Source organism: Bombina bombina, chromosome 3 (genome assembly GCF_027579735.1).
Source record: "Bombina bombina isolate aBomBom1 chromosome 3, aBomBom1.pri, whole genome shotgun sequence".
Classification (NCBI taxonomy): domain Eukaryota; kingdom Metazoa; phylum Chordata; class Amphibia; order Anura; family Bombinatoridae; genus Bombina; species Bombina bombina.
The window spans coordinates 1,037,957,643-1,037,983,702 of record NC_069501.1 but is presented as its reverse complement, the minus strand read 5'-3'; the positions used below and the strand labels follow the sequence as shown (position 1 = coordinate 1,037,983,702).

The 26,060-nt window shown below is 41.2% G+C and overlaps 1 protein-coding gene across 3 annotated transcripts in view; it reads left to right on the top strand.

The window, feature by feature from the left end:
• The window catches only part of TMEM106C (transmembrane protein 106C), a 373,766-nt gene that overhangs the window by 187,817 nt on the left and 159,889 nt on the right, over nt 1–26,060 (top strand). For all 3 annotated transcript variants that reach the window (XM_053708252.1, XM_053708251.1, XM_053708249.1), the window contains one exon: nt 4,138–4,278. In XM_053708252.1, coding sequence (XP_053564227.1) covers nt 4,138–4,278 — 141 coding nt within the window. The remainder of the gene's footprint in view (nt 1–4,137; nt 4,279–26,060) is intronic.

Sequence of the window (26,060 nt, the reverse complement as noted above, 5' to 3'; positions counted from 1 at the left end):
GTTTAGATAAAGGTTTGTCCGCAAGTTCCTTGAAAGGTCAAATCTCTGCTCTTTCTGTTCTTTTTCACAGAAAGATTGCTAATCTTCCTGATATTCATTGTTTTATACAAGCCTTGGTTCGTATAAAACCTGTCATTAAGTCAATTTCTCCTCCTTGGAGTTTGAATTTGGTTCTGGGGGCTCTTCAAGCTCCTCCGTTTGAACCTATGCATTCATTGGACATTAAATTACTTTCTTGGAAAGTTTTGTTCCTTTTGGCCATCTCTTCTGCCAGAAGAGTCTCTGAATTGTCTGCTCTTTCTTGTGAGTCTCCTTTTCTGATTTTTCATCAGGATAAGGCAGTGTTGCGAACTTCTTTTGAATTTTTACCTAAGGTTGTGAATTCCAACATTAGTAGAGAAATTGTAGTTCCTTCATTATGCCCTAATCCTAAGAATTCTAAGGAGAAATCATTGCATTCTTTGGATGTTGTTAGAGCTTTGAAATATTATGTTGAAGCTACTAAGACTTTCCGAAAGACTTCTAGTCTATTTGTCATCTTTTCCGGTTCTAGAAAAGGCCAGAAAGCTTTCTTTGGCATCTTGGTTGAAATCTTTAATTCATCATGCCTATGTTGAGTCGGGTAAAACTCCGCCTCAGAGGATTACAGCTCATTCTACTAGGTCAGTTTCTACTTCCTGGGCGTTTAGGAATGAAGCTTCGGTTGATCAGATTTGCAAAGCAGCAACTTGGTCTTCTTTGCATACTTTTACTAAATTCTACCATTTTGATGTGTTTTCTTCTTCTGAAGCAGTTTTTGGTAGAAAAGTACTTCAGGCAGCTGTTTCAGTTTGAATCTTTTGCTTATGTTTTCATTTAAACTTTATTTTGGGTGTGGATTATTTTCAGCAGGAATTGGCTGTCTTTATTTTATCCTTCCCTCTCTAGTGACTCTTGCGTGGAAAGATCCACATCTTGGGTAGTCATTATCCCATACGTCACTAGCTCATGGACTCTTGCTAATTACATGAAAGAAAACATAATTTATGTAAGAACTTACCTGATAAATTCATTTCTTTCATATTAGCAAGAGTCCATGAGGCCCACCCTTTTTTGTGGTGGTTATGATTTTTTTGTATAAAGCACAATTATTCCAATTCCTTATTTTTTATGCTTTCGCACTTTTTTCTTATCACCCCACTTCTTGGCTATTCGTTAAACTGATTTGTGGGTGTGGTGAGGGGTGTATTTATAGGCATTTTAAGGTTTGGGAAACTTTGCTCCTCCTGGTAGGAATGTATATCCCATACGTCACTAGCTCATGGACTCTTGCTAATATGAAAGAAATGAATTTATCAGGTAAGTTCTTACATAAATTATGTTTTTTTGAGCAGACAGACTTTTCATCCAGCGTGTGGGCTCTCCATCTGGATGTGTTCTCTCAGATATCCCTCAAGTGGGCGGTTCCAGAGTTGGATCTAATGGCGCCACCAAAACGCCAAGGTTCCAAAGTATGGTTCAAGGTCAAGAGATCCTTAGGCTTTTCTGATAGATGCTCTAGCGGTTCCTTGGAGGTTTTCTCTGGCATATCAGTTTTCTCCGTTTGCTCTCCTTCCACGAGTCATTGCTTGTATCAAACAGGAGAGAGCTTCGGGATCTTAATAGCTCTTGCATGGCCTTGCAGGATATGGTTCGCGGGTCTGGTGAGGATGTCTTCTCTACCTCCTTGAAGGTTACCTCTGAGGAAAGACCTTCTATTTCTGGGTCCTTTCCTCCATTCAAACCTAGATTATCTGAAGCTAACTGCGTGGAGATTGAACGCCTAGTTCTGTCTAAGCGTGTTTTTTCTGAAGTTGTGATTGATACTATGATTCAAGTTTGGAAGCTGGTTACTCGCAAGATTTACCAAAAGCTCCTGGAGCCAGGTGAGGATTCCCCGGATTTTGTCTTTTCTTCAGGATTGACTGGATAAGGGTTTATTGGTCAGTTCTCTAAAGGGTCAGATTTCAGCGTTATCTATCCTTTTGCACAAACGTCTGGCTGATCTATCAGATGTTCAAGCCTTTGTACAGGCCCTGATTAGAATCAGGCCTGTGTTTAAACCTATTGCGCCTCCATGGAATCTTAATTTAGTTCTTAAGGTTTTACAGCAGGCTCCGTTTGAGCCTATGCATGTTGTTGATATAAAATTGTTATCCTGGAAGGTTTTGTTTCTTGTGGCCATTTCTTCCGCTCACAGAGTGTCTGAGCTTTCAGCTCTGCAGTGTGATTCCCTCTACCTTATTTTTCATGCTGATAATGCGGTACTTCGACCTAAATTGGGGTTTCTTCCTAAGATAGTATCGGATCAAAACATTAATCAGGAAATTGTTGTTCCTTCTCTTTGTCCTAATCCTTCTTCTCAAAAGGAACGTCTTTTGCATAACTTTGATGTTGTGCAGGCTCTAAAGTTTTACTTACAAGCTACTAAAGATTTTAGGCAATCTTCTGCCCTTGTTTGTTGTTTTCTCTGGTAAACATAAGGGTCAGAAAACCACTTCTGCTACTCTTTCTCTCTGGTTGAGAAGTTTGATTCGTTTGGCTTATGAGACTGCTGGACAGCAGCCTCCTGAGAGAATTACGGCTCATTCCACTAGGGCTGTATCCTCGACTTTGGGGTATTAAAAATGAAGCTTTTGTGGAACAGATTTGCAAGGCGGTAACATGGTCCTCTGTGCATACTTTTTTCCAAATGCTACAAATTTTATACTTATGCCTCGGCTGAGGCTTCTTTTGAAAGAAAGGTTCTTTAAGCGTGGTGCCGTCTGTTTAGGACCTCTAACCTTTTTTCTCCCTCCCTGTTCATTTTGTGTCCTCTAGCATGGGTATTGGTTCCCACTAGTAATTGGAATGACGTTGTGCAGAGTCCACAACCCCCCCCCCCTTTTTTTTACTTATAATTCAGCAGTTTTTTTTCTGTAAACTTCATGCACCTTTTCACCCTTGTGTTTCTTCCTTTCCATTTCCTTCCGCTGAATGACTGGGGGTTATGGGTAAGGCAGTTACACCTAACAGCTTTGTTGGGGTGCTCTTTGCCTCCTCCTGCTGGCCAGGAGTTGAATATCCCACTAGTAATTGGAATGACATTGTGGATTCTCCATGTCCGGAAAGAAATTTATCAGGTAAGCATACATTTTGTTTTATTCCTTAAAAATATCCTTTTCCGTCTACCTTTGAGCAAACTGAGTGGAGTGTTATCAGTCGCATAACAGTTAGTAGCTATGATGCATATCATCCCAGACTTCATAAAGGCCATAGAAAGTTTGTTTGCTATCATTTAATATACAGTTCAAATTACTGTGTCTAAAAGGTTCTTACATGAGCCAGATAGAGAATACAACTTTACAATTTACTTATATTATATAATTTCATTTAGTCTCTTGGTATTGTTTTTTGAAGAAGCAGCAATTTGCTATTGGGAGCAATCTGAACACAAAAAAAAGGACACCTCACCTTTGTTGTAATTAAAGATTTGTATTTTAAAAATAAATGTACTTCCTAAAAAAAAAAAAAAATTATGTGTAATTAAGTATTTGTATTCTAAAAGAAAAAGTATTTCCAAAATTGTATTTGTAGAGTTAGATTTGTATTTGTACATCACAATTTATGTACAATGATAGAGAATCACACACACTTTTCTTTTTGACAGCAATCTTATTCCATACGAGGGGGGGGCGACAAAAAACATAATTTTCTTCTTAATTATACAGAATATAATTTTTTTAGACTACTATACCTTTAAGATTAAAGGGACAGCAAACATATTGCAGCCCAAGTGACATAGTCAGTGAGTTTGAAAATGTTTTGAATTCAAAAAGACTGTTTTAAATGTTTTTCAATGGCCAAAGTCAACACAAGTTATAGACACCACCTTGATTGATATATTGATCTCTGTTTTCTGATGAAAATAATTAGATAAATAATAATCTTCAGAGTTAATGTACAGGAAAAGGGACAAAATAAATAATGAAAGTTTAACTACACATGATTAAACATTTTATATTAAAATCTCAGTGTTTATTGTTCCTTGAATTTGTATAATTAACCACTTTCTTTTTTTTATCCAGCTCAACATATTAACTTCCTGCAATATTTGTTTTCTTTGTGATCTTTATTTAGAGTACATTGAAGATTACAAATTCCAACTTTTATTCAATATCTGTGGACAGTCTGACAAGTCAAGTACAATATATAAACACAGTCATTGGAACACAACAGAAGACTAATGTATCACTTATCCAACCACTCAGCGAGAAATTGGTACGGCCTATCTTTAATAACGTTTCCTTTTACTGTGTGTGAATATACTTCTCAATACACTGCTTATAGATTATATGCATTACAAGCAAGCAAGTTGTATTAATCTGCATCACTCAGAAAGAGGAAGGGCCATGGGACAGTGGAGCTTTCTTATTATTATCTGTTTGGGTAAGGGATATCTTATCCCACGCACCAGTTAAAGGGACAGTACACATGATTTGTTATACCAGCCGCAGAGCATAAAATTTATGAAAAATTGCATTTTCAGGTTTATTTGTGTATATGAAGTAGCTGGTTTTGTGCTTTTAAACCACAGCCTATTACAATGGGTTGAGCTTCAGGTGATATTAGATCTCATTATGTTATTACTTTGTGTACACCAGGGGTGTCCAAACTTTGCTCTCCAGAGGTTTTGGAACTACATTTCCGATGATGCTCAGCCAGCATTTTATCTAGCTGAGCATCATGGGAAATGTAGTTCCAAAACCTCTGGAGAGCAAAGTTTGGACACCCCTGGTGTACACAGACTTGCTTCCTTATCTTATATTTGTCTGAAAAACTAAAGCTCAATACATAGAGAGAACAATGGAAATTTCTGGGAGTGTAATTTCTTCTGCTGGCTGTGTTTACTTAGGCTGCTCTATAGCTGAGACTCCAATATCAAAACTTTCAGTTTAAGTTGGGATACCTCAGGCTACATCAGCTATTTCAAAGTCCAAAATAGGGGTAAAGGAGCTACTTGTAAACAATTTAATACACTCCAGCAGGTAAAATGAATCATTGGAAACAATTTAAATGGGAGAACAATTTTGGGTGAACTGTCCCTTTAAAGGGACAAGTAATGCATTCTCTGAAAAATAGAAGACGTTTTAGTTGAGGGCTCTTACATCATTCTAAGATACAGGTGATTACTGTACAAATGGTGATCACCTGCAGCATTAAAAATACTGTCTTGGTTGGGGGTTCTAATGGGACCCATTTATCTCCCCCAAAACTGTTTCACCTAGAGCACTGGTTTTCAGACCTTGTCCTCAGACCTCCCTAACAGGCCACATTTTGTGGTTATCTGAACTGGAGCACAGGTGAAATAATTAGCTGATTAGTAAATGTTATATTACCTGCTCTCATCCAAGGTAATACAGAAAACCTGGCCTGTTGGGGAGGCCTGAGGACAGGTTTGAAAATCAGTGACCTAGAGGAACAGGTGAGAGTTCACTCGTCCTAGGATACAGGTGATCACCATTAAAAACAGAGATTACACACCCCTTGAACACCAGCTAGTTTTTTTTACAGAAGTTGAGGTTACATGGCGCCTATCTCCCTCTTGATTTAATTAGAGGGGGAATTGAATATTTTGACATATTGACAGCAGCAAACTAACAATAAATTATTAAACTTAAGATATGGAACAACACAAAATGTGCTGTTTATATAATTGCTTGTAAAGATCCGTTAATCTACTATATTATCAGGTTGTTAGAGTGTCTAATTTCTTGTTAGCAGAAAAATAATACAAATAAAGAAAAAGAAAGTAAACATAATACAAAAGAAACAGTTCAACTACTTCACTTATATGGTAATAAGATCTCGGTACATGAGAGCAGTTTTCTAGGGCCATAATAAATCCAGAAAGTAAGATATTACATTTGTCCAGCATTTATTTGTAGAGATTTCTCATGAAAGGATACAAAATAAATCCATTGTATACTCTAAAAGATTTGAAAAATGTACTCATTAGGTTTATCTTACTAAAGTTGCATCATAGTGTAATAAAAGTCTAATGTGTTAGAGAGGAGAGAATGGTATCTTTCAAAGGAGAGGTTTGTGTCAGGGTGAGATGCAAATTTGTAATTTTGTAATGCATTAATTTCTTTTCCCCATAATTGTGGAATCAACTGTTTGACACTATTAATTAGTAGCCAGAATAGTTTGGCATGATATTTAGATTTCTCCAACATAGGTGTGTCCGGTCCACGGCGTCATCCTTACTTGTGGGATATTCTCTTCCCCAACAGGAAATGGCAAAGAGCCCAGCAAAGCTGGTCACATGATCCCTCCTAGGCTCCGCCTTCCCCAGTCATTCTCTTTGCCGTTGTACAGGCAACATCTCCACGGAGATGGCTTAGAGTTTTTTAGTGTTTAACTGTAGTTTTTATTATTCAATCAAGAGTTTGTTATTTTAAAATAGTGCTGGTATGTACTATTTACTCTGAAACAGAAAAGAGATGAAGATTTCTGTTTGTAAGAGGAAAATGATTTTAGCAACCGTTACTAAAATCGATGGCTGTTCCACACAGGACTGTTGAGAGGAATTAACTTCAGTTGGGGGAACAGTGAGCAGACTTTTGCTGCTTGAGGTATGACACATTCTAACAAGACGATGTAATGCTGGAAGCTGTCATTTTCCCTATGGGATCCGGTAAGCCATTTTTATTACAGAAAGAAAAAAAGGGCTTCACAAGGGCTTTCTAAGACTGTAGACATTTTCTGGGCTAAATCGATTTATATTTTATACTCCATAGCCTTGAGGAATTATTTTAATCTTGGGAATTATGTAAAATAACCGGCAGGCACTGTATTGGACACCTTATTCTCTAGGGGCTTTCCCTAATCATAGGCAGAGTCTCATTTTCGCGCCTGTATTGCGCACTTGTTTTTGAGAAGCATGACATGCAGATGCATGTGTGAGGAGCTCTGATACATAGAAAAGACTTTCTGAAGGCGTCATTTGGTATCGTATTCCCCTTTGGGCTTGGTTGGGTCTCAGCAAAGCAGATACCAGGGACTGTAAAGGGGTTAAATATAAAAACGGCTCCGGTTCCGTTATTTTAAGGGTTAAAGCTTCCAAATTTGGTGTGCAATACTTTTAAGGCTTTAAGACACTGTGGTGAAATTTTGGTGAATTTTGAACAATTCCTTCATACTTTTTCGCAATTGCAGTAATAAAGTGTGTTCAGTTTAAAATTTAAAGTGACAGTAACGGTTTATTTTAAAACGTTTTTTGTACTTTGTTATCAAGTTTTTGCCTGTTTAACATGTCTGAACTACCAGATAGACTGTGTTCTGAATGTGGGGAAGCCAAGGTTCCTTCTCATTTAAATAGATGTGATTTATGTGACACAAAATTTAGAGAAAATGATGCCCAAGATGATTCCTCAAGTGAGGGGAGTAAGCATGGTACTGCATCATCCCCTCCTTCGTCTACACCAGTCTTGCCCACACAGGAGGCCCCTAGTACATCTAGCGCGCCAATACTCCTTACTATGCAACAATTAACGGCTGTAATGGATAATTCTATCAAAAACATTTTAGCCAAAATGCCCACTTATCAGCGAAAGCGCGACTGCTCTGTTTTAGAAAATACTGAAGAGCATGAGGACGCTGATGATATTGGTTCTGAAGGGCCCCTACACCAATCTGAGGGGGCCAGGGAGGTTTTGTCTGAGGGAGAAATTTCAGATTCAGGGAAAATTTCTCAACAAGCTGAACCTGATGTGATTACATTTAAATTTAAATTGGAACATCTCCGCGCTCTGCTTAAGGAGGTGTTATCCACTCTGGATGATTGTGAGAATTTGGTCATTCCAGAGAAACTATGTAAAATGGACAAGTTCCTAGAGGTCCCGGGGCCCCCCGAAGCTTTTCCTATACCCAAGCGGGTGGCGGACATTGTAAATAAAGAATGGGAAAGGCCCGGTATACCTTTCGTCCCTCCCCCCATATTTAAAAAATTGTTTCCTATGGTCGACCCCAGAAAGGACTTATGGCAGACAGTCCCCAAGGTCGAGGGGGCGGTTTCTACTCTAAACAAACGCACCACTATACCCATAGAAGATAGTTGTGCTTTCAAAGATCCTATGGATAAAAAATTAGAAGGTTTGCTTAAAAAGATGTTTGTTCAGCAAGGTTACCTTCTACAACCAATTTCATGCATTGTTCCTGTCACTACAGCCGCGTGTTTCTGGTTCGATGAGCTAGAAAAGGCGATCAATAATAATTCTTCTTCTTATGAGGAGATTATGGACAGAATTCGTGCTCTCAAATTGGCTAATTCTTTCACCCTAGACGCCACTTTGCAATTGGCTAGGTTAGCGGCGAAAAATTCTGGTTTTGCTATTGTGGCGCTCAGAGCGCTTTGGTTAAAATCTTGGTCAGCGGATGCGTCTTCCAAGAACAAATTGCTTAACATTCCTTTCAAGGGGAAAACGCTGTTTGGCCCTGACTTGAAAGAGATTATCTCTGATATCACTGGGGGCAAGGGCCACGCCCTTCCTCAGGATAGGTCTTTCAAGGCCAAAAATAAACCTAATTTTCGTCCCTTTCGCAGAAACGGACCAGCCCCAAGTGCTACGTCCTCTAAGCAAGAGGGTAATACTTCTCAAGCCAAGCCAGCCTGGAGACCAATGCAAGGCTGGAACAAAGGAAAGCAGGCCAAGAAACCTGCCACTGCTACCAAGACAGCATGAGATGTTGGCCCCCGATCCGGGACCGGATCTGGTGGGGGGCAGACTCTCTCTCTTCGCTCAGGCTTGGGCAAGAGATGTTCTGGATCCTTGGGCGCTAGAAATAGTCTCCCAAGGTTATCTTCTGGAATTCAAGGGGCTTCCCCCAAGGGGGAGGTTCCACAGGTCTCAATTGTCTTCAGACCACATAAAAAAACAGGCATTCTTACATTGTGTAGAAGACCTGTTAAAAATGGGAGTGATTCATCCTGTTCCATTAGGAGAACAAGGGATGGGGTTCTACTCCAATCTGTTCGTAGTTCCCAAAAAAGAGGGAACATTCAGACCAATCTTAGATCTCAAGATCCTAAACAAGTTTCTCAAGGTTCCATCGTTCAAAATGGAAACCATTCGAACTATTCTTCCTTCCATCCAGGAAGGTCAATTCATGACCACGGTGGATTTAAAGGATGCGTATCTACATATTCCTATCCACAAGGAACATCATCGGTTCCTAAGGTTCGCATTCCTGGACAAGCATTACCAGTTTGTGGCACTTCCGTTCGGATTAGCCACTGCTCCAAGGATTTTCACAAAGGTACTAGGGTCCCTTCTAGCGGTGCTAAGACCAAGGGGCATTGCAGTAGTACCTTACTTGGACGACATTCTGATTCAAGCGTCGTCCCTTCCTCAAGCAAAGGCTCACACGGACATTGTCCTGGCCTTTCTCAGATCTCACGGGTGGAAAGTGAACGCAGAAAAAAGTTCTCTGTCTCCGTCAACAAGGGTTCCCTTCTTGGGAACAATAATAGACTCCTTAGAAATGAGGATTTTTCTGACAGAGGCCAGAAAATCAAAACTTCTGAACTCTTGTCAAATACTTCATTCTGTTCCTCTTCCTTCCATAGCGCAGTGCATGGAAGTAATAGGTTTGATGGTAGCGGCAATGGACATAGTTCCTTTTGCACGCATTCATCTAAGACCATTACAACTGTGCATGCTCAGTCAGTGGAATGGGGACTATACAGACTTGTCTCCGACGATACAAGTAAATCAGAGGACCAGAGATTCACTCCGTTGGTGGCTGTCCCTGGACAACCTGTCACAGGGGATGAGCTTCCGCAGACCAGAGTGGGTCATTGTCACGACCGACGCCAGTCTGGTGGGCTGGGGCGCGGTCTGGGGACCCCTGAAAGCTCAGGGTCTTTGGTCTCGGGAAGAATCTCTTCTACCGATAAATATTCTGGAACTGAGAGCGATACTCAATGCTCTCAAGGCTTGGCCTCAGCTAGCAAAGGCCAAGTTCATACGGTTTCAATCAGACAACATGACGACTGTTGCGTACATCAACCATCAGGGGGGAACAAGGAGTTCCCTGGCGATGGAAGAAGTGACCAAAATCATTCAATGGGCGGAGACTCACTCCTGCCACTTGTCTGCAATCCACATCCCAGGAGTGGAAAATTGGGAAGCGGATTTTCTGAGTCGTCAGACATTTCATCCGGGGGAGTGGGAACTCCATCCGGAAATCTTTGCCCAAATCACTCAATTGTGGGGCATTCCAGACATGGATCTGATGGCCTCTCGTCAGAACTTCAAGGTTCCTTGCTACGGGTCCAGATCCAGGGATCCCAAGGCGACTCTAGTAGATGCACTAGTAGCACCTTGGACCTTCAAACTAGCTTATGTATTCCCGCCGTTTCCTCTCATCCCCAGGCTGGTAGCCAGGATCAATCAGGAGAGAGCATCGGTGATCTTGATAGCTCCTGCGTGGCCACGCAGGACTTGGTATGCAGACCTGGTGAATATGTCATCGGCTCCACCATGGAAGCTACCTTTGAGACGAGACCTTCTTGTTCAAGGTCCGTTCGAACATCCGAATCTGGTCTCACTCCAACTGACTGCTTGGAGATTGAACGCTTGATCTTATCAAAGCGAGGGTTCTCAGATTCTGTCATTGATACTCTTGTTCAGGCCAGAAAGCCTGTAACTAGAAAAATTTACCACAAAATATGGAAAAAATATATCTGTTGGTGTGAATCTAAAGGATTCCCTTGGGACAAGGTAAAAATTCCTAAGATTCTATCCTTCCTTCAAGAAGGTTTGGAGAAAGGATTATCTGCTAGTTCCTTGAAGGGACAGATTTCTGCCTTGTCTGTGTTACTTCACAAAAAACTGGCAGCTGTGCCAGATGTTCAAGCTTTTGTTCAGGCTCTGGTTAGAATCAAGCCTGTTTACAAACCTTTGACTCCTCCTTGGAGTCTCAATTTAGTTCTTTCAGTTCTTCAGGAGGTTCCGTTTGAACCCTTACATTCCGTTGATATTAAGTTATTATCTTGGAAAGTTTTGTTTTTGGTTGCAATTTCTTCTGCTAGAAGAGTTTCAGAATTATCTGCTCTGCAGTGTTCTCCTCCTTATCTGGTGTTCCATGCAGATAAGGTGGTTTTACGTACTAAACCTGGTTTTCTTCCGAAAGTTGTTTCTAACAAAAACATTAACCAGGAGATAGTCGTGCCTTCTTTGTGTCCGAATCCAGTTTCAAAGAAGGAACGTTTGTTGCACAATTTGGATGTTGTTCGTGCTCTAAAATTCTATTTAGATGCTACAAAGGATTTTAGACAAACATCTTCCTTGTTTGTTGTTTATTCTGGTAAAAGGAGAGGTCAAAAAGCAACTTCTACCTCTCTCTCTTTTTGGCTTAAAAGCATCATCAGATTGGCTTACGAGACTGCCGGACGGCAGCCTCCTGAAAGAATCACAGCTCATTCCACTAGGGCTGTGGCTTCCACATGGGCCTTCAAGAACGAGGCTTCTGTTGATCAGATATGTAAGGCAGCGACTTGGTTTTCACTGCACACTTTTACTAAATTTTACAAATTTGATACTTTTGCTTCTTCTGAGGCTATTTTTGGGAGAAAGGTTTTGCAAGCCGTGGTGCCTTCCATCTAGGTGACCTGATTTGCTCCCTCCCTTCATCCGTGTCCTAAAGCTTTGGTATTGGTTCCCACAAGTAAGGATGACGCCGTGGACCGGACACACCTATGTTGGAGAAAACAGAATTTATGTTTACCTGATAAATTACTTTCTCCAACGGTGTGTCCGGTCCACGGCCCGCCCTGGTTTTTTAATCAGGTCTGATAATTTATTTTCTTTAACTACAGTCACCACGGTATCATATGGTTTCTCCTATGCAAATATTCCTCCTTTACGTCGGTCGAATGACTGGGGAAGGCGGAGCCTAGGAGGGATCATGTGACCAGCTTTGCTGGGCTCTTTGCCATTTCCTGTTGGGGAAGAGAATATCCCACAAGTAAGGATGACGCCGTGGACCGGACACACCGTTGGATAAAGTAATTTATCAGGTAAACATAAATTCTGTTTTTAGTTTTTGAGGGTGTTATGTAGGAATATTAAAGGGTCTAACTGCATATTGCAACCATATGAATTGTTTACATATGTTAAAACATTCCCAAAATGGTTTTAGCTTTGTACTTCACCACCATAAGTGGTAAAGTGTGTCTATTTCTCCAACATAGGTGTGTCCGGTCCACGGCGTCATCCTTACTTGTGGGATATTCTCCTCCCCAACAGGAAATGGCAAAGAGCCCAGCAAAGCTGGTCACATGATCCCTCCTAGGCTCCGCCTTCCCTAGTCATTCTCTTTGCCGTTGCACAGGCAACATCTCCACGGAGATGGCTAAGAGTTTTTTGGTGTTTAAATGTAGTTTTTATTCTTCAATCAAGAGTTTGTTATTTTAAAATAGTGCTGGTATGTACTATTTACTCTGAAACAGAAAGGAGATGAAGATTTCTGTTTGTAAGAGGAAAATGATTTTAGCAACCGTTACTAAAATCGATGGCTGTTTCCACACAGGACTGTTGAGATGAATTAACTTCAGTTGAGGGAAACAGTGAGCAGACTTTTGCTGCTTGAGGTATGACACATTTCTAACAAGACTTGGTACTGCTGGAAGCTGTCATTTTCCCTATGGGATCCGGTAAGCCATTTTCTTAATTTTTAATATAAAAATAAAGGGCTTCACAAGGGCTTTAAAGACTGGTAGACATTTTTCTGGGCTAAAACGATTACTTTATAAACATATTTAATGGTTTATAACTTTGGAGAGTTATTTTAATCTTGGGAATTCTGTTAAAAAAACGGCAGGCACTGTATTGGACACCTTTTTCACTGGGGGCCTTTTCTAGTCATAGGCAGAGCCTCATTTTCGCGCCACTAATGCGCAGTTGTTTTTGAGAAGCAAGGCATGCAGATGCATGTGTGAGGAGCTCAGATCCACTGAAAAAGCTTATTGAAGGCGTCATTTGGTATCGTATTCCCCTCTGGGCTTGGTTGGGTCTCAGCAAAGCAGATACCAGGGACTGTATAGGGGTTAAATGTAAAAACGGCTCCGGTTCCGTTATTTTAAGAGTTAAAGCTTTCAAATTTGGTGTGCAATACTTTTAAGGCTTTAAGACACTGTGGTGAAATTTTGGTGAATTTTGAACAATTCCTTCATACTTTTTCGCATATTCAGTAATAAAGTGTGTTCAGTTTAAAATTTAAAGAGACAGTAACGGTTTTATTTTAAAACGTTTTTTGTGCTTTGTTATCAAGTTTATGCCTATTAACATGTCTGAACTAGCAGATAGACGATGTTCTGTATGTTTGGAAGCCAAGGTTCCTCTCCATTTAAATATATGTGATGAATGTGACAAACAAAGTAGGGACAATGATGCCACTGATAATAATGTTGCCCAAACTGATTCCTTAAGTGAGGGGAGTAAGCATGGTACTGCATCATCTCCTTCCATGTCTACACCAGTCTTGCCCACTCAGGAGGTCCCTAGTGCATCTAGTGCGCCAATCCTCCTTACTATGCAACAATTAACGGCTGTAATGGATAATTCTATTAAAAACATTTTAGCCAAAATGCCCACTTATCAGCGAAAGCGTGACTGCTCTGTTTTAGATACTGAAGAGCATGAGGACGCTGATGATAATGGTTCTGACATGCCCTTACACCAGTCTGAAGGGGCCAGGGAGGTTTTGTCTGAGGGAGAAATTTCAGATTCAGGAAAAATTTCTCAACAAGCTGAACCTGACGTTATTACATTCAAATTTAAATTGGAACATCTCCGCGCTCTGCTTAAGGAGGTGTTATCTACTCTGGATGATTGTGACAATTTGGTCATTCCAGAGAAATTATGTAAGATGGACAAGTTCCTAGAGGTCCCGGTGCCCCCCGAAGCTTTTCCTATACCCAAGCGGGTGGCGGACATTGTAAATAAAGAATGGGAAAGGCCCGGCATACCTTTTGTCCCTCCCCCTATATTTAAGAAATTATTTCCTATGGTCGACCCCAGGAAGGACTTATGGCAGACAGTCCCCAAGGTCGAGGGGGCGGTTTCTACTCTAAACAAACGCACCACTATCCCTATAGAAGATAGTTGTGCTTTCAAAGATCCTGTGGATAAAAAATTAGAGGGTTTGCTTAAAAAGATGTTTGTTCAGCAAGGTTACCTTCTACAACCAATTTCATGCATTGTTCCTGTCACTACAGCAGCGTGTTTCTGGTTCGAAGAACTAGAAAAGTCGCTCAATAAAGCATCTTCTTATGAGGAGGTTATGGACAGAGTTCAAGCACTTAAATTGGCTAACTCTTTTACCTTAGACGCCACTTTGCAATTAGCTAGATTAGCGGCGAAAAATTCAGGTTTTGCTATTGTGGCGCGCAGAGCGCTTTGGCTAAAGTCTTGGTCAGCGGATGTGTCCTCCAAGAACAAATTGCTTAACATCCCTTTCAAGGGGAAAACGCTGTTTGGCCCTGACTTGAAAGAGATTATTTCAGACATCACTGGGGGAAAGGGCCACGCCCTTCCTCAGGATAGGTCTTTTTTAAGGCTAAAAATAAAACAAATTTTCGTCCCTTTCGCAGAAACGGACCAGCCTCAAACTCTACATCCTCTAAGCAAGAGGGTAATTCTTCTCAAACCAAGCCAGCCTGGAGACCGATGCAAGGCTGGAACAAAGGTAAGCAGGCCAAGAAGCCTGCTACCGCTACCAAGACAGCATGAGATGCTGGCCCCCGATCCGGGACCGGATCTGGTGGGGGGCAGACTCTCTCTCTTCGCTCAGGCTTGGGCAAGAGATGTTCAGGATCCTTGGGCGCTAGAAAGGGAACTCCATCCGGAAATCTTTGCCCACATAACTCAATTATGGGGCATTCCAGACATGGATCTGATGGCGTCTCGTCAGAACTTCAAGGTTCCTTGCTACGGGTCCAGATCCAGGGATCCCAAGGCGACTCTAGTAGATGCACTAGTAGCACCTTGGACCTTCAACCTAGCCTATGTATTCCCACCGTTTCCTCTCATTCCCAGGCTGGTAGCCAGGATCAATCAGGAGAGGGTTTCGGTGATCTTGATAGCTCCTGCGTGGCCACGCAGAACTTGGTATGCAGACCTGGTGAATATGTCATCGGCTCCACCATGGAAGCTACCTTTGAGACGGGACCTTCTTGTTCAAGGTCCGTTCGAACATCCGAATCTGGCCTCACTCCAACTGACTGCTTGGAGATTGAACGCTTGATTTTATCAAAGCGTGGGTTCTCAGATTCTGTCATTGATACTCTTATTCAGGCTAGAAAGCCTGTAACTAGAAAAATTTACCATAAAGTATGGAAGAAATATATCTGTTGGTTCGAATCGAAAGGATTCCCATGGAACAGGGTAAAAATTCCTAAAGTTCTATCCTTTCTACAAGAGGGTTTGGAGAAAGGATTATCTGCAAGTTCTTTGAAGGGACAGATTTCTGCTTTATCTGTTTTACTTCACAAAAAGCTGGCGGCTGTGCCAGATGTTCAAGCTTTTGTTCAGGCTCTGGTTAGAATCAAGCCTGTTTACAAACCTTTGACTCCTCCTTGGAGTCTCAATTTAGTTCTTTCAGTTCTTCAAGGGGTTCAGTTTGAACCCTTACATTCCGTAGATATTAAGTTATCTTGGAAAGTTTTGTTTTTGGTTGCAATTTCTTCTGCTAGAAGAGTTTCAGAGTTATCTGCTCTGCAGTGTTCTCCTCCTTATCTGGTGTTCCATGCAGATAAGGTGGTTTTGCGTACTAAACCTGGTTTTCTTCCGAAAGTTGTTTCTAACAAAAATATTAACCAGGAGATAGTTGTGCCTTCTTTGTGTCCGAATCCAGTTTCAAAGAAGGAACGTTTGTTGCACAATTTGGATGTAGTTCGTGCTCTAAAATTCTATTTAGAGGCTACAAAGGATTTCAGACAAACATCTTCCTTGTTTGTTGTTTATTCTGGTAAAAGGAGAGGTCAAAAAGCAACTTCTACCTCTCTCTCTTTTTGGCTTAAAAGCATCATCCGATTGGCTTATGAGACTGCCGGACGGCAGCCTCCTGAAAGAATCACAGCTCACTCCACTAGGGCTGTGGCTTCCACATGTTGATCAGATATGTAAGGCAGCGACTTGGTCTTCACTGCACACTTTTACAAAATTTTACAAATTTGATACTTTTGCTTCTTCTGAGGCTATTTTTGGGAGAAAGGTTTTGCAAGCCGTGGTGCCTTCCATCTAGGTGACCTGATTTGCTCCCTCCCATCATCCGTGTCCTAAAGCTTTGGTATTGGTTCCCACAAGTAAGGATGACGCCGTGGACCGGACACACCTATGTTGGAGAAAACAGAATTTATGCTTACCTGATAAATTACTTTCTCCAACGGTGTGTCCGGTCCACGGCCCGCCCTGGTTTTTTAATCAGGTCTGATGAATTATTTTCTCTAACTACAGTCACCACGGTATCATATGATTTCTCCTATGCATATTCCTCCTTTACGTCGGTCGAATGACTGGGGAAGGCGGAGCCTAGGAGGGATCATGTGACCAGCTTTGCTGGGCTCTTTGCCATTTCCTGTTGGGGAGGAGAATATCCCACAAGTAAGGATGACGCCGTGGACCGGACACACCGTTGGAGAAAGTAATTTATCAGGTAAGCATAAATTCTGTTTTTGTTTCAGTACATCCAGCAGTGATTGGAGGAACTAGGAATTATATGTTTCAGTTTCTGTGGTGTTAGATACCAGCATGTACTGTGGCAGATTAGGCTAATTTTGCCAGGTAGCCAGAAAATGTTGTTCCATTCTTTTATAGAGAGTGTGAATGGTAACTCTTTATGCCACATTCTTTTCTAAGAGTGTAGCTGTGTAGGAGAATGGGTAATCAGAATATTTTAACATAAAAGAAACATTATAAGTAAGATGGTTCTGAAGTACTACTACATAATTTTTCAAATGTGTTTCGGTTTCTGGTTAGATTGTATATGTCCCTGTAAATAGATAAGAAGTGGTTAAGTTAGTGGTAATATTACCAACTTTTCAAATATATGCATTTAAGATGGCTTGTAGTTTAGGGACATAAAGGTTTGATAGGGATATGGGTACTTTTTTTGAGTATATATTATACTTTTGGTAAATGGGACATTTTGGATGCATTCACTCTGCCATTCCAAAAGACTGTTTTAGAGAGCCAGGAATTTGTCTTTGATGTGAAATTCTTTAGGAGAGTTTCGTAATTATGTTGATATAATTTTTGTGTGTCTGCCGATAGGTAGACCCCTTAATGTTTCAGAGACTCTAATTTGATTGTAAAAGGGGTAAAAAGGCATCCAATCTGTAGAGGTGGAGAATTCAGTTTGGTAGTATTTCAGACTTACTAAAATGTACAGAAAAGTTGGAGACTTGACCATATTCTAGATCTTTTCATGCCGCAGAGAATGATTTGATTGGGGCTATCCATGTCATAAGAAAATTGTCCACAAATAACGCTAATTTGTGTTCCATATTTCCTAATTGAATCCTTTTAATACTGTTATTGTCTCGAATGAATAGCCAGGGTTTCCATCACTAATATAAACCAGTGTTCTTTCCAGAACCTACTTAATGGGCATACCACCCAGCTAAAATTTAAGCCAATATTAAGCTGAAATTAACTAATATTAAATGTATTCAATATTTGTTGCACAAATTATCATTAAATCAATTTATATTAAATTATGCAATTCGTTTTTGCTTTGGAAAACTTAAATAACATTTAAAATTTTATAATGTTGCAAAATATTATGTGGGAGTGGGTATAATGTAGTATATGGAGGATTTTTACTGTACTATCGCTAGCTTCCATCTGCTGTAGAAAACTAGATAGATCCTTGGGTGTTGTAAATTTCAGGTCAATGTTTAAAATACAGATTGGGCGAACGTTAGCTCGTTAGTCTGGGTTTTTGTCTGGTTTAGGTAAAACCGTATGCTTTAAGCATAGACAAAGGAGATTGGTGGTCTTGGTCTAATTGATTAAATATGTTTAGTAATTAAGGAATCAGGAGTGTTTGGAACTGTAATATATCCCAGAAACCGAAAGGCCACATAGTTCTGGACTTTTGCCAGGTTTTAATCATTGCATTTGCTATTTCTTATGCAGTGATAGGTTAGGACAGGGATTGATTAATTTCAGGTGGAAGTATTAGAGCTGTAACAGAGTTTCAGTATGGTATGTGATTTGGGTCCCTGCATTCAAATCCTGCCTTTTCACGGTTTTTGTGTCATCTGTATTTCATGCCTCTCTTTTTGGTATGTGAATTGGGTCCCTGCATTCATATCCTGCCCTTTTCCCTGTTTTTGTGTTATCTGTATTTCAAGCCTCTCTTTTTGCATTTGTCTGCATAATTATGTATTTACCCTGCTGATATCTTGGCTTTATCAATGTGATGTTCAAACCTTGCAAATACTTGTTTTAATTCCTAAATTTATAATTTCACTAATGGTTTAACCACAGCCTTCCCCAAATTTTATTGTCTGTTATTTTTAACTTATCTCACCCTGAATCAAATTTCTCCAACATAGGTGTGTCCGGTCCACGGCGTCATCCTTACTTGTGGGATATTCTCTTCCCCAACAGGAAATGGCAAAGAGCCCAGCAAAGCTGGTCACATGATCCCTCCTAGGCTCCGCCTACCCCAGTCATTCTCTTTGCCGTTGTACAGGCAACATCTCCACGGAGATGGCTTAGAGTTTTTTAGTGTTTAACTGTAGTTTTTATTATTCAATCAAGAGTTTGTTATTTTGAAATAGTGCTGGTATGTACTATTTACTCAGAAACAGAAAAGAGATGAAGATTTCTGTTTGTATGAGGAAAATGATTTTAGCAACCGTCACTAAAATCCATGGCTGTTCCACACAGGACTGTTGAGAGCAATTAACTTCAGTTGGGGGAACAGTGTGCAGTCTCTTGCTGCTTGAGGTATGACACATTCTAACAAGACGATGTAATGCTGGAAGCTGTCATTTTCCCTATGGGATCCGGTAAGCCATGTTTATTCAGCAAGTAAATAAGGGCTTCACAAGGGCTTATTAAGACTGTAGACTTTTTCTGGGCTAAATCGATTCATTATTAACACATATTTAGCCTTGAGGAATCATTTTATCTGGGTATTTTGATATAATAATATCGGCAGGCACTGTATTAGACACCTTATTCTTTAGGGGCTTTCCCAAAGCATAAGCAGAGCCTCATTTTCGCGCCGGTGTTGCGCACTTGTTTTTGAGAGGCATGGCATGCAGTCGCATGTGAGAGGAGCTCTGATACTTAGAAAAGACTTTCTGAAGGCGTCATTTGGTATCGTATTCCCCTTTGGGCTTGGTTGGGTCTCAGCAAAGCAGATACCAGGGACTGTAAAGGGGTTAAAGTTCAAAACGGCTCCGGTTCCGTTATTTTAAGGGTTAAAGCTTCCAAATTTGGTGTGCAATACTTTTAAGGCTTTAAGACACTGTGGTGAAAATTTGGTGAATTTTGAACAATTCCTTCATGTTTTTTCGCAATTGCAGTAATAAAGTGTGTTCAGTTTAAAATTTAAAGTGACAGTAACGGTTTTATTTTAAAACGTTTTTTGTACTTTGTTATCAAGTTTATGCCTGTTTAACATGTCTGAACTTCCAGATAGACTGTGTTCTGAATGTGGGGAAGCCAGAATTCCTATTCATTTAAATAAATGTGATTTATGTGATAATGACAATGATGCCCAAGATGATTCCTCAAGTGAGGGGAGTAAGCATGGTACTGCATCATTCCCTCCTTCGTCTACACGAGTCTTGCCCACTCAGGAGGCCCCTAGTACATCTAGCGCGCCAATACTCCTTACTATGCAACAATTAACGGCTGTAATGGATAATTCTGTCAAAAACATTTTAGCCAAAATGAACACTTATCAGCGTAAGCGCGGCTGCTCTGTTTTAGATACTGAAGAGCATGACGACGCTGATAATAATATTTCCGAAGGGCCCCTAACCCAGTCTGATGGGGCCAGGGAGGTTTTGTCTGAGGGAGAAATTACTGATTCAGGGAACATTTCTCAACAGGCTGAACCTGATGTGATTGCATTTAAATTTAAGTTGGAACATCTCCGCATTCTGCTTAAGGAGGTATTATCCACTTTGGATGATTGTGACAAGTTGGTCATCCCAGAGAAACTATGTAAAATGGACAAGTTCCTAGAGGTGCCGGGGCTCCCAGAAGCTTTTCCTATACCCAAGCGGGTGGCGGACATTGTTAACAAGGAATGGGAAAGGCCCGGTATTCCTTTCGTCCCTCCCCCCATATTTAAAAAATTGTTTCCTATGGTCGACCCCAGAAAGGACTTATGGCAGACAGTCCCCAAGGTCGAGGGAGCGGTTTCCACTTTAAACAAACGCACCACTATACCCATAGAGGATAGTTGTGCTTTCAAAGATCCTATGGATAAAAAATTAGAAGGTTTGCTTAAAAAGATGTTTGTTCAGCAAGGTTACCTTCTACAACCAATTTCATGCATTGTCCCTGTCGCTACAGCCGCATGTTTCTGGTTCGATGATCTGATAAAGGCGGTCGATAGTGAGTCTCCTCCTTTTGAGGAGATTATGGACAGAATCAATGCTCTCAAATTGGCTAATTCTTTCACCCTAGACGCCACTTTGCAATTGGCTAGGTTAGCGGCTAAGAATTCTGGGTTTGCTATTGTGGCGCGCAGAGCGCTTTGGTTGAAATCTTGGTCGGCTGATGCGTCTTCCAAGAACAAGCTACTTAACATTCCTTTCAAGGGGAAAACGCTGTTTGGCCCTGACTTGAAAGAGATTATCTCTGATATCACTGGGGGTAAGGGCCACGCCCTTCCTCAGGATCGGCCTTTCAAGGCAAAAAATAAACCTAATTTTCGTCCCTTTCGTAGAAACGGACCAGCCCAAGGTGCTACGTCCTCTAAGCAAGAGGGTAATACTTCTCAAGCCAAGCCAGCTTGGAGACCAATGCAAGGCTGGAACAAGGGAAAGCAGGCCAAGAAACCTGCCACTGCTACCAAGACAGCATGAAATGTTGGCCCCCGATCCGGGACCGGATCTGGTGGGGGGCAGACTCTCTCTCTTCGCTCAGGCTTGGGCAAGAGATGTTCTGGATCCTTGGGCGCTAGAAATAGTCTCCCAAGGTTATCTTCTGGAATTCAAGGGACTTCCCCCAAGGGGGAGGTTCCACAGGTCTCAGTTGTCTTCAGACCACATAAAAAGACAGGCATTCTTACATTGTGTAGAAGACCTGTTAAAAATGGGAGTGATTCATCCTGTTCCATTAAGAGAACAAGGGATGGGGTTCTACTCCAATCTGTTCATAGTTCCCAAAAAAGAGGGAACGTTCAGACCAATCTTAGATCTCAAGATCTTAAACAAGTTTCTCAAGGTTCCATCGTTCAAGATGGAAACCATTCGAACTATTCTTCCTTCCATCCAGGAAGGTCAATTCATGACCACGGTGGATTTAAAGGATGCGTATCTACATATTCCTATCCACAAGGAACATCATCGGTTCCTAAGGTTCGCATTCCTGGACAAACATTACCAGTTCGTGGCGCTTCCTTTCGGATTAGCCACTGCTCCAAGGATTTTCACAAAAGTACTAGGGTCCCTTCTAGCTGTGCTAAGACCAAGGGGCATTGCGGTAGTACCTTACTTGGACGACATTCTGATTCAAGCGTCGTCCCTTCCTCAAGCAAAGGCTCACACGGACATTGTCCTGGCCTTTCTCAGATCTCACGGATGGAAAGTGAACGTGGAAAAGAGTTCTCTATCCCCGTCAACAAGGGTTCCCTTCTTGGGAACAATAATAGACTCCTTAGAAATGAGGATTTTTCTGACAGAGGCCAGAAAAACAAAACTTCTAGACTCTTGTCGGATACTTCATTCCGTTCCTCTTCCTTCCATAGCTCAGTGCATGGAAGTGATCGGGTTGATGGTAGCGGCAATGGACATAGTTCCTTTTGCGCGCATTCATCTAAGACCATTACAACTGTGCATGCTCAGTCAGTGGAATGGGGACTATACAGACTTGTCTCCGAAGATACAAGTAAATCAGAGGACCAGAGACTCAATCCGTTGGTGGCTGTCCCTGGACAACCTGTCACAAGGGATGACATTCCGCAGACCAGAGTGGGTCATTGTCACGACCGACGCCAGTCTGATGGGCTGGGGCGCGGTCTGGGGAGCCCTGAAAGCTCAGGGTCTTTGGTCTCGGGAAGAATCTCTTCTACCGATAAATATTCTGGAACTGAGAGCGATATTCAATGCTCTCAAGGCTTGGCCTCAGCTAGCGAGGGCCAAGTTCATACGGTTTCAATCAGACAACATGACAACTGTTGCGTACATCAACCATCAGGGGGGAACAAGGAGTTCCCTAGCGATGGAAGAAGTGACCAAAATCATTCTATGGGCGGAGTCTCACTCCTGCCACCTGTCTGCTATCCACATCCCAGGAGTGGAAAATTGGGAAGCGGATTTTCTGAGTCGTCAGACATTGCATCCGGGGGAGTGGGAACTCCATCCGGAAATCTTTGCCCAAGTCACTCAGCTGTGGGGCATTCCAGACATGGATCTGATGGCCTCTCGTCAGAACTTCAAAGTTCCTTGCTACGGGTCCAGATCCAGGGATCCCAAGGCGGCTCTAGTGGATGCACTAGTAGCACCTTGGACCTTCAAACTAGCTTATGTGTTCCCGCCGTTTCCTCTCATCCCCAGGCTGGTAGCCAGGATCAATCAGGAGAGGGCGTCGGTGATCTTGATAGCTCCTGCGTGGCCACGCAGGACTTGGTATGCAGATCTGGTGAATATGTCATCGGCTCCACCTTGGAAGCTACCTTTGAGACGAGACCTGCTTGTTCAGGGTCCGTTCGAACATCCGAATCTGGTTTCACTCCAGCTGACTGCTTGGAGATTGAACGCTTGATTTTATCGAAACGAGGGTTCTCAGATTCTGTTATCGATACTCTTGTTCAGGCCAGAAAGCCTGTAACTAGAAAGATTTACCACAAAATTTGGAAAAAATATATCTGTTGGTGTGAATCTAAAGGATTCCCTTGGGACAAGGTTAAGATTCCTAGGATTCTATCCTTCCTTCAAGAAGGATTGGAAAGGGGATTATCTGCAAGTTCCCTGAAGGGACAGATTTCTGCCTTGTCGGTGTTACTTCACAAAAAACTGGCTGCTGTGCCAGATGTTCAAGCCTTTGTTCAGGCTCTGGTTAGAATCAAGCCTGTTTACAAACCTTTGACTCCTCCTTGGAGTCTCAATTTAGTTCTTTCAGTTCTTCAGGGGGTTCCGTTTGAACCCTTGCATTCCGTTGATATTAAGTTATTATCTTGGAAAGTTTTGTTTTTAGTTGCAATTTCTTCTGCCAGAAGAGTTTCAGAATTATCTGCTCTGCAGTGTTCTCCTCCTTATCTGGTGTTCCATGCAGATAAGGTGGTTTTACGTACTAAACCTGGTTTTCTTCCAAAAGTTGTTTCTAACAAAAACATTAACCAGGAGATTATCGTACCTTCTCTGTGTCCGAAACCAGTTTCAAAGAAGGAACGTTTGTTGCACAATTTGGATGTTGTTCGCGCTCTAAAATTCTATTTGGATGCTACAAAGGATTTTAGACAAACATCTTCCTTGTTTGTTGTTTATTCCGGTAAAAGGAGAGGTCAAAAAGCAACTTCTACCTCTCTCTCTTTTTGGATTAAAAGCATCATCAGATTGGCTTACGAGACTGCCGGACGGCAGCCTCCCGAAAGAATCACAGCTCATTCCACTAGGGCTGTGGCTTCCACTTGGGCCTTCAAGAACGAGGCTTCTGTTGATCAGATATGTAGGGCAGCGACTTGGTCTTCACTGCACACTTTTACCAAATTTTACAAGTTTGATACTTTTGCTTCTTCTGAGGCTATTTTTGGGAGAAAGGTTTTGCAAGCCGTGGTGCCTTCCATTTAGGTGACCTGATTTGCTCCCTCCCTTCATCCGTGTCCTAAAGCTTTGGTATTGGTTCCCACAAGTAAGGATGACGCCGTGGACCGGACACACCTATGTTGGAGAAAACAGAATTTATGTTTACCTGATAAATTACTTTCTCCAACGGTGTGTCCGGTCCACGGCCCGCCCTGGTTTTTTTAATCAGGTCTGATAATTTATTTTCTTTAACTACAGTCACCACGGTACCATATGGTTTCTCCTATGCAAATATTCCTCCTTAACGTCGGTCGAATGACTGGGGTAGGCGGAGCCTAGGAGGGATCATGTGACCAGCTTTGCTGGGCTCTTTGCCATTTCCTGTTGGGGAAGAGAATATCCCACAAGTAAGGATGACGCCGTGGACCGGACACACCGTTGGAGAAAGTAATTTATCAGGTAAACATAAATTCTGTTTTTCCCAATTGGCCTTTGACTGTCTTTACCTAATGTATTGCATTCAGCTGAATGCTGTGGCCTATAAATTTAACACAGTCATATGCAACCACTGTCTTTTTATTTTTATTTCTCTTCGGCACTATTGAGTTTAAAATTGTTTTTCCATTAATGTATTTTAAATAACTTGTTATACCAACTGCAGAGTATAAAATATTTGAGAAATTCCATTTTCATGCTTATTTGTGTATATGAAGTAGCTGATTTTGTGCTTTGAAACCACAGCCTATTACAATGGGTTGAACTTAAAGGTGATATCAGATCTCATTATGTTCTAAGTTTGTGTAAACAGACTTGCTTCCTTATCTTTTATTTGGCTGGAACACCAAAGTTCAATACATAGAGAGAACAATGGAAAATGATCATTTTATTACTTAACTATCCTGCATCCCACTGAGAGTGCAATCTCTTCTGCTGGCTGTGTATACTTAGACTATTCAATAGCCTATACTCCAGCATTAATTTGTTCAGTATAGGTGGCGATACCACAGGCTAAATCAGCTATTTCAAATGCTGAAATAGGAGTAAAGGAGCTACTTGTAACCAATTTAATACACTCTAGCAGGTTAAAAGGATCATTGGGAATAATTTAAAGGGGGGGAAATTTTGGGGTGAACTGTCCCTTTAAACAAGTCCCAACGATTATTGTAACATAAAGTGTCACAAGAACAATTTGTTATTCAATTTGTTCACATTACTATTTTTCGGTGTCATTTGCAACAATTGTTGCCATATTAACTTGAAACCTCTTACAAACGTCAATCATTTCAAAGCAGTCTATATCTGTATTATTTTATGTACAACGGCACAGAATCAATAATTTTTTAGTTTTGCTGTGTCCATTAAGATTTCTTTAGAGCTGGTCATTATATCAGCTTTTATAGTCCAAGGTTTCACTGAAACCACATTCTATTAACTACTCACTTTTTGTCTCTGTATGTTGTAATTTTAAGATTTATGTATTTTTTATAAGATTTTTTAAGTAAAAGGATTAAATACTACTATAGGGTCGTTGTTTTTAATTAATTCTTAGTTGAATATGGGAATATATACTATGAGAATATAGAACCATCACGCTTAATATTACAGATCATTTATTTTGCTAAATATTCACCAGATCAAGAAGGATAAACAGAGAGAAGTGGCCTTTTGATTTCTCTTACATGGTGTATCCAGTCCACGGATTCATCCTTACTTGTGGGATATTCTCAATCCCTACAGGAAGTGGCAAAGAGAGCACACAGCAGAGCTGTCCATATAGCTCCCCTCAGGCTCCGCCCCCCCCAGTCATTCTCTTTGCCGCTCTAACAAGTAGCATCTCCACGGGAGGGTAAAGAGTATGTGGTGTTAGATTCTTCAATCAAGAGTTTGTTATTTTAAAATAGTGCCGATTTGTACTATTTACTCTGAGGCAGAAAGTGATAAAGATTTCTGCTGAGAGGAAACAGATTTTAGCTTGTTGTAACTAAAATCCATTGCTGTTCCCACACAGGACTGTTGAGTACCGGAGAACTTCAGTTGGGGGGAACAGTTTGCAGGCTTA